We start from the raw sequence: 8877 nt of genomic DNA, 5'->3' as shown, positions 1-8877 counted from the left end.
GAGATGGAATATGGCCATATTCTTAGCAGGTTATTTTTACTTTGGGACAGTCAGTACAAATTGCTTTTTTGAAGTAGCCTTACTATATTTACAGACCATCTGTGTTTGAAAAACTATTGGAAATCAAATTTGTTAGAGAATACCACCACCTTCTGGCCTGTGTGAGAAATAGGCATCACTTCCACCACAAACATCCTAACACCAGTTTGAGTTTTCCGAAATAATTTCCTTGCTTATGTCACACCCTTCTCATCTTTACTCACTTAGGAAGGTCTTTCACAGGTTGTTCCTCCCACTACTTGTTTCCCATTCAGTTCTGAATGGTTCACTTCTTCCTTCAGTGCTCAGTGTCAGAATAACACCCTGACAATTTCTTCTGTATTAGTGGTAAGTTCCTTATAAACGTTTGCAAAGCCATTTCAACTCTCCTTCTTTCTTGCTAGAATGACAAATTCTTAGGTTAATGATGTTCTGATCTTACTATTACACATTGGAAAGCACCTTTTGGTGCTCCCTCACCTGTCAGTGTTGACCTACTACTTGTGAGGAAGTTTTATACATGCAACAAATTAACATGGCCAGAATGGACAGTGTATACAATGTAAAGCATATTCTGCATCTGGATTTTGCATCCAGTAGCTTGTTGGGGCAATTGACAGACACCTGCAACTCACAAATTATTGGAAGGAAAAACTGGCCACATTCTCTATCTACTGGTGAAATATACAAAATATAAATTATGTGAAAGTTTCACCATTTTTTGTGTATCAAAACAACAGTGAAAAGTCAAACTAGGTAACGCTGGGAATTCTGCTTTGCTAGTCATAAATAGTAACTCCATAATTCCACACAGAGATGAAGCACAAGTTAACAAGAAAATGTGTTACATGGCAGTTCATCGAGAATCCATTATATAATCAGAACTAAAGGTTTCCTGTTTTCCCTTCATCATCTGCAAAGCAATATACTGGCTCAAGTTAGTGCACTTGTTCTGGCTGAAGTGGGTACTGGTTCTCAGTTCCCGAATTTCTATTCATACATAAAAAAGGGCTGCCATGGGACATAGTTCTTCTGAGCTTCAGAGCATAGAGTTTCTGTAACCCAGAGGAACTCTGGAGCACATACATGACCCCATTTAGACAGTTAAGCTAAAACTGCCACCAAAGGCAAAACGACAAACAGAATATATCTGGAACATTGGGTGGCCCCACAGAGACAGTTGTACAAGTCCATATCCTGTGGCAGCTGTTACTTTATAAAATGAAGCAAATCCTTTTTATTAAAAATCTTCTCATTTTCTGTAAGGCATTGCTATTTATTGAACAGCACTCTGCATCTCTTAAGTAAAACCAATAAGCCAATACTGTTTCTGCAACTACTTAAAATTTTAGTTTTATGAAACACTTGGGAAATCAAGTGAGCAGCATTAAGTAAATTGCACAATTTCTTTTTATACTGTCAAGAAAAGCTCTGAATAGTAGGTATTCTATAGGCATATTCTCTAGATCCAGACTGGCCAGTATTCTTCAACAGTCAGACGTGGCCGTTGGCAGCTGTGAATTAGAACCAGTTAAAAACACAAGAGAAAAGCAGCACTGTCTGTCTGTCTGGCACCTATCTCTGTAAACTTGTAATAAATATTGACACAAATCTTAAGAAAATACGATGCTCTTTATTACTCTTTACATGTCAATTGTTCCAAATATTGGAAGGTTTCACACTCAGAAGCTCACATTTTGTGAGGTGGAGTTACTTAGAAAAAATAGTTTTTCTTCCATGCACAAAATTTACACTTTGTAGTATAGAAGGTCAGCCTGTTATCTAGTAGTATTCTCCAGTGTCAGTTGCTGAGTCATTATGTACAAGGAAAGATTTTTTTGTGTAGATAATCTGCTATTTTTCTGGTATTTTGTAGACTTTCTATCTCAAAAAATGGAATCTGGAAACAAAACAGAAATGATTGTTGAAAATACCTTTTAATAAACAATTGGGTAAGACTGATGTTCATTAAGCAGTTGCAAAACTACACATTAAATACTTATTTTGTTTTAAAACTAAAGATTTAATCCTAAATGTACTATTGATCTATAAATTACCTGAAGAGAGATTACTATTAAAATAAAAAGAGTGATATTTATTGCAGTTTAAACTAAGCTAAATATTATGGAGTTAGGCTTATGTAATACGTGATGATAAGTGAAAAATAAAATCTCAAGAAACGAATAGTTTTCATTCAAAGTATGTTTCAAGAAAAATATACCTCTATTAATTCAACAGTCAAAATAAAGGTTATACTCTGTTGTGAAAATAATATTGTGAAAATATTATTTTCATAACTGATACAAATCAGCTTTTTTAACTCCTCTTTTTAAACTCCAAATCTTTTAAAAAAGGATTTAATTAAAAATTTCAATTCTAATGAACTCTTACATTTTTCTTTAATTCAAGATTTCAATCTTAATCACGGAAGAGAAGTACCCTTCTATACAGCAACTATGTGGCAAAAAACACAGACAGAATACACTAATCGATCCAAGGAAGAAAATGGTAGCTCTGTACAGCCTCAAAAAGGCAAAAACTAGGCAGAGAGAATGTAATATAGAGAGAACAAAACTAATCTGCTTTAGGAATTAATTGAAACTACAGTTTAAAGTACTGTGAAATAACTTTTTGCTTGTTTTCTTAGAGCAAAAGTAAATCACTGTCTTTGGACTTTACCTGCACAACTTCATAACCAAGTAACTGAAGATGTCTCTGTTTAATAGCTTCTTCTCCCAACAGATTGTGGCTATGAGCACAAAATCTATTTTGACCATCAACACACAGGGCAATTCTAAAATTAAGCATAAGTGTAATATCAAAAAAAACCAAAAAACCCAACAAACCCACAACAATCAGTTATTTTAATCACCACAACTACTGTAGTTCCTAAGCATGAGACAATACCTCCCTCTTACAACTCATTGAATCAGATGCAGGATGGGAGTTATCTAGTCCATGATAATTCAAATCACTCAATTAAAGGGTGGAGGTGAAACTCTGAAACTTAGTGAAACTGATCTGAAAAGCTTTTTTATTTGCTCTGAACAAAAATTACCATGCAAGCTAAAGAGAGGTTTTTTTTTTAATGCTATGATTAGTAAACTGTTTTGAATTCTTCTAGAAAGAAAAATGAAAAAAAACTTGCCTCTGCTAGAAAACATTTCAGCATCTAAATGCATTTAACTTACTAATTTACCTGTTAAATCCATTAGAGTTCAAATTGAGTTTAAGCTACGTCTGTTTTAAGTTAAATCTGTACATATGGTTGGTAGGATGTATTATAACAATATTTTTTCTTCTGGGTGATAAAAATACCATCAAGTTAATCCACGGTTTTTATATCTACTGTTAAAAAGTTGCTTAAATTTTCAGTATGTTAAGTATACTGTGAATTTATTTACTTTATGAAAGCTACTCTTAAAAAAACAACATTTATTCTTGAAATGTTTAAGAAGTTTATTCTTAAGCATGGGCTCTTGGAAAGAACCTGTATTAGCCTCTGAGTCTTGTAAATGTGAAGGTGTCCTGGTTTCAGCTTAAACCAGAAGAGAAAACCTAACCTCTTCAAAGACTCTTGCTTTCTTCACACTGCAGTTACAATTATCACACAGGCAGGTTGCTTAACTTTGTATCCAAGGCTTTCCCCAGTAACCCTTGTTTAATAAACTTTTAAACACCTATGTATTTCTCAATGAAAAAAAACAACCTGCATCTGTAGTAAATAGCCTTATTATTCAGGATTCCTTGCAGAAGTAAATTTGTGAACTCAAATCTGTTAAATCTGTGCAAATATATTCAGTTAGAATTTAGTTTTAATTTGAAAATTAATTACAGAATATCAAAATAGATTAATCCAAATAAGGATCACTTGATTCTGTCATTGAGTAAAGAAACCAACTGTCTGACACTGCATAGTCAGGTGGCAAAACAATGAGCAAAGAGATTGTTAATCTTGTCCTTCTGCCAGTGGGTTCAGTGAGAGACCTGAACTTTGAAGTCAATGGCAAAACTGCAAATAGCTTAAATTTAGCCAGTTTTTCACCCTGGATACTCTTTCCTAGTGTAAATCAACATTTTACCAGTGGTTTCTTTTATTCTCTTACCGTCTGTGCACCTCTTCAAGCTGGGCTGCAGGCAATACAAAACCTTCTTCATCTAATTTAATCTCAATATCTTGTGTACATGAAAAAAGAGAATTGACATTAAATGTCATTTCTTACAACAAACTTTCTACTGTAATTCTCATCTTCTCACAGTTGCTTTATTAAACAATTATAATACTATCACAATTATTTTTTTTAATCACAGAGGCTGGCAAAATTTGTATAGACTTAACACAAATGAGTGATAATTAGTAACAATTCAGCCTTTCATGATGCTAACAATGTAGTATTCCAAGTAGTATTCCAAGTCCATTCAAAACTGTAACACAGTTAAATGGTGATTTGCTGTGCTAGCTAGGATCTCTGGAATTTTGAGGGCTTTGGGAAGAGATACACTCTCTCCCTCTGCTAGCTTCAACGTCCTCATGAAAGCTGACACACAAAGTAACTTTGGAATCATCCCCCTTTTTTATTTTTTAAAATCTCTCTGACATCCATGGCGTCCAAGACTCTCTTCCCTCAACACCCATCCCTTCTGGGCACATGCCCTTCCTCATCACTGCCTTCTGTTTCCTGCTGCACACAACACTCAGTTTTGCTTACTCCTGTCTGACCAGGCTCCTCTCCCCTCTTGCTGAGGAGAGAGGAGCCCAGCAGAGCAGGGCACACAGCTGACCACCTTCCTTTCTCTACTCACCACTAGAGCAGGGAGTGGCATTGCCTCATTTTGCTCTACATTATACAAATTGCTTAATGGATAAGGAGCTGATAATAAAAACACAGAATACAGGCAGTTGTTTTCAGTGCAGACTGGCTGCCTGAATACCAATCTGCAGAGCTTTTCTCTCCATTTTCCTTTCTCTGACTCTAAAAGTTATTTATTTAAAGTTCCCAAATTTCAGATCTTTTACAGAAATTGGTATCCCAGTTTACTTTTTTCTGTATTTGCAGAATTTAGACTGCCCACAAAGGAAATTGTAGTTTTGGCAGCATACACACACATGTTTAATAACTAATCTAAAGAAATGATACTTACCAACTACATAGAAATATGGTGTTGATACCTCTGATGCAAAATATATTCTTTTTTTCAATAAATCAAGTAATCCTGTCTTCACCCTTTTAAAGAGGTGAACATCCAGAGAACTCTGAGGTGTGGGACAGGCCTTTACCTGGTACTTGGAAAGGAGTTTTGGACCCTAGATAGGAACAGAAAACCAAATAAAAAAAGGGAGATAACATTTTTGTAATTATCTCATATTAACATAGCAAAATGTATTCTGTGCATTTCAAAGCCAAGTCTATTGAGAGATCCACAGTCTGAGGTATGATTTGCTGGAAACTTGAAATCACCCAAACAACCACCAGAACATCCTCAGGAAGCTTCAATGCTATCCTGTTCATGAGAAATGCACAGCTCTTTCCATTCATACAAATATATTAAGTCATTCAATCAGGTAGAAATGCTCCATATTTTCATCAAGGAAAACTGGTTTGTCCAATTCCAAAGCTTTTTATGGGAAATACACGAAACTAAGTATAAGCAGGGTGCTAATGACCTTATCACCTCTTGTCACCATCACTTCTGGTTTCACATGTACTTACCTCATAAAATGGGCACTCCAGGGTGACAGTCAGAAAAAGCTGGGTTAGCTGGGACATAACAACTCTGTTCAAACCAGGTGGCTGAGCTGAAAAAAACAACATTCAGGTTTTCAGGTGCACCTTCCATAAAGTATCTTTACACAAACCATAATGCAGAAGTTAGGAAAAGCTATTCAGTATGATGTGCAGAAAAGCTACTTAATCATTAAAATTCTCAGCATTTGTTTAAACTAACAGAAAGATCAGTATGAGATTAAACAGGTAGAAAAATGAGAAAATTATTTACAGAAATATCAATACAAAAATACAAAGCTAGCAAGATCTTAGTTAAAACTGTCAAATTTTTTCACAAAAAAAAAAGAACATCCAAAAAATGCATGACATTCTAGACATTCTACACAGAAGAATAAATTTTAGTTGAGGTATTAGATAAATACCTCCTTCTTATAACCACTTTTCCCCAAGTTATAACCCCAGGATCTCATAGTTAATTATTTTTTTTAATCTGCAAGTTGTGGATAATACCAAATAATTTCTGGAGATTTATCTGCTTTGAAAAAATCAACTCCTTCAGGTATTCCATGTTGTTGAAAAATTAAGTGACCAAAACTTCTAATCACTTTGAAAACTTTAGCTTAGTTTTATTTGTAGAGCAATCTTAGCTGAAATCTTTTTAAGTCAGTCATCTTTCTAGCACAGCTTACCTCTCTCTACAATGACCTTAAAAATGCTTTAGTATCAAATAAAGAATAACGCAAAATGATGTGTTATTCGTAATAGTTTTATGTCCAAAAGCACTGAAATATGCAATGATTACAGCCAAAAACAGGCTACCACACGGGGGATGTTCTAGCATCATGTATAAGACAAGGACAAACATAGGGAACACCAAGTCACTGTTTTTTAGAAAACCAGAAGGATTAACTGAAATAATTCTTTTAAGAAAATTCAAGTCTGTGTTTTAAAACTGTACAGTGCAATTGTCCAACTCAACTAAATGATATACATGAAAGACAATGGCAACTGTGACAAGGAAGCATCAGCCTTTGGCCTCCTGATCACAATTTTCCAGCCACTTCAATTAGGTCACTGTTGATTTGACAAATTAAATTGATAACAAATAGGTGCTTGACAAGAGACAAACTCCATAATAGAAAGAAACATGGAACATCCCAGGAGAAATTCTGCCCCTTACCTTGAAGCTTTTGCAGAAAATAGGGACTAAATATTTTTGGCAGGAAATTTGTCGGATAACGTTGAATAAGGACACAGGAGTGCAGCAGGTTCAGCAAGGTGTGAGGCTGAAAGTGCCTCAGGCGGGTATGCAGCACAATTTCAAGCTTCCCAAACAAGGAAGAAGCACTTGGAGGGAGGTAGTTAAGGGTCCCAAATGGGATAATATATGCAGCAATCTGGTCAGTGGTAAGTCTGTCAGCACTGGAAATGAAACCTTCTGCCACTGCATCAAAGATGGGCTTTGAAAGGATCGCCTTTTCACAGCAATACTGCATGACCTTGCTGACTGTTTGAGGGTGCATAGTGTGGATGGACCTGGGGACATGTCTTTCCAGTGCCTCTGTAAAATTTTGCATTTTTTGACCAAAGTATAGGAAAGCTTCCAGAACATTTACCAGTTCATGATCTGTGAAATGGGGAACATGCTGCACTGAATGCTTACACAGTGCAGTAACTAAGAGAACTGCCCGAGTCTGACGAAGAACCACCAGTGAATTCAGTATTTCACTTACAAAGTTTGGGCTCAGTTGGGAAACTGCACCTAAAGTGACACTGTTCAGTCTGTTTAGCAAGCTTTGCCATTGTTTCCCTTCCCTCACAGTCACTTCCAGTATGTTATAAACCATCACTACTTCCCTGGGGCTCCAACTCTTAATGTCTCCTTCTTGCATGTGGTTCACAATTTGTTCCAGCGTGGCACAACTGGGGCTTTCTAACTCGAGCAAACTCTCCCCAAGAGCACAGAGATGTTCAGCAGTCAGCTGTCCCCTGCCAAGCCGCTCCTCACTCTCTGAAAGCAGGCTCGTCATCAGCGTACTCTGCGGGTCTATACGCAGCCTTATCAAGGCCTGCAAGGCATTCAGCAGCCCCGTGTTTGATAGGTTTGAGGATTCAAATTCAAACTGGAAGCATAATGCCCTGAAAACTTCATTCTCTAACAGCGCAGGGTTTTTAAGACCATTGTCATCTACCTCAAGTTCAGAAATCTTCTGCAGGGCTCCCGAGGCCATTGTATCAGACATGACTTCTAGAGAGCTAAGAAAATATAAAATCTCTTTTGATGTACAAAGGCTATTTAACCTCTTGAAAAATAATTGTTCATCCATCCACACATTATTTGATTTAGTACAGTTCCTCATATCTCCACAAAGATGCACAGTTTCATTAGCAGAAAGTGACTGCATCTGCAGTTGTACATGTTTATTCCTACGAAACGTATACTGAGATTTATCTTTGGCACACATCATCCTCTTGGCCACGGAGCTACAGTTTTGGGGTTTGTGCTGCCCACTGATGAAGTTCAACCTTCTGCTTAGGGTCATCAAAGCAGACCTGCTCGCTGGTGCGCTGGATGAATACAGCTGGAAGCTTTTTCGGCTAATCAAAGCCATATTGAATCAAGTGAGTTCTGAAATGGTACCTAGGGGAAGAAGAACAGATATGCAGTCTGAAAAACCACCAGGGTCACTACAATGCAGAAAAACACCAACCCCAATCCTTTTGGTGGCTGGAAAGATGGGTACGATCCCTCTCCCCGAGCACGAGCACAGAGAGCAGATCATTGGGAGCGGATCCCCGTGTGACAGGCTGCCTCGTGCTCCCGCAAGGACACTCCGGGAGACGGACAGGAGACTTTGCCCGCCACCCCCGCGGTCGGGGCGGCACCGGCGCGGCCCCTCCATCCCCCTCGGCCCCAGCACCTACTGCTGCTGCTGCTGGTGCCGCTGCCGCGGGCCGGGGCCGCGCCGCTAGGTCCCGGGGGGCACCCGGCCGCACCGGGGCACGGCGGCAGCCTCACCTCGGCAGCCATCACGGGCAGCGCGGCGCCTGCCGGGACCTTCCGGCGCCGCCCGCCGCCCGCCCCGGCCCTGCCTCCTCCCCGCGCTGCCGC

The 8877-nt window shown here is 38.3% G+C and overlaps 1 protein-coding gene across 1 annotated transcript; it reads right to left on the bottom strand.

Annotated features, from left to right (window-relative positions):
- Positions 1 to 1674: 1674 nt before the first annotated feature.
- Positions 1675 to 8783, bottom strand: FASTKD3 (FAST kinase domains 3). The gene is made up of 7 exons (XM_058815719.1): positions 8691 to 8783; positions 6946 to 8406; positions 5751 to 5836; positions 5182 to 5344; positions 4146 to 4215; positions 2719 to 2833; positions 1675 to 1939 (listed from the first exon to the last, which is right to left on the bottom strand). Exons 2-7 carry the CDS (start codon positions 8375 to 8377, stop codon positions 1856 to 1858), a joined length of 1950 nt encoding a protein of 649 aa, XP_058671702.1. The 5' UTR covers positions 8378 to 8406; positions 8691 to 8783; the 3' UTR covers positions 1675 to 1855.
- Positions 8784 to 8877: the final 94 nt, after the last annotated feature.

This window comes from Ammospiza caudacuta, chromosome 1 (genome assembly GCF_027887145.1).
Source record: "Ammospiza caudacuta isolate bAmmCau1 chromosome 1, bAmmCau1.pri, whole genome shotgun sequence".
Taxonomy (NCBI): Eukaryota; Metazoa; Chordata; class Aves; order Passeriformes; family Passerellidae; genus Ammospiza; species Ammospiza caudacuta.
Note: the sequence above shows the minus strand (reverse complement) of the source record. Positions and strands in the feature narration are given on the sequence as shown.

Bases quoted from the DNA above. Each gene is read 5' to 3' on its own strand.
- FASTKD3 (XM_058815719.1), bottom strand. From the start codon at position 8,377: ATGGCTTTGATTAGCCGAAAAAGCTTCCAGCTGTATTCATCCAGCGCA. The intron at 5,837-6,945 runs GTAAGGGGCAGA...TGTTTTTTTCAG, and splicing joins TTTTCTGCAAAAGCTTCAAG to CTCAGCCACCTGGTTTGAAC. The intron at 2,834-4,145 runs GTAAGAGAATAA...GCTTAATTTTAG, and splicing joins CTTGAAGAGGTGCACAGACG to AATTGCCCTGTGTGTTGATG.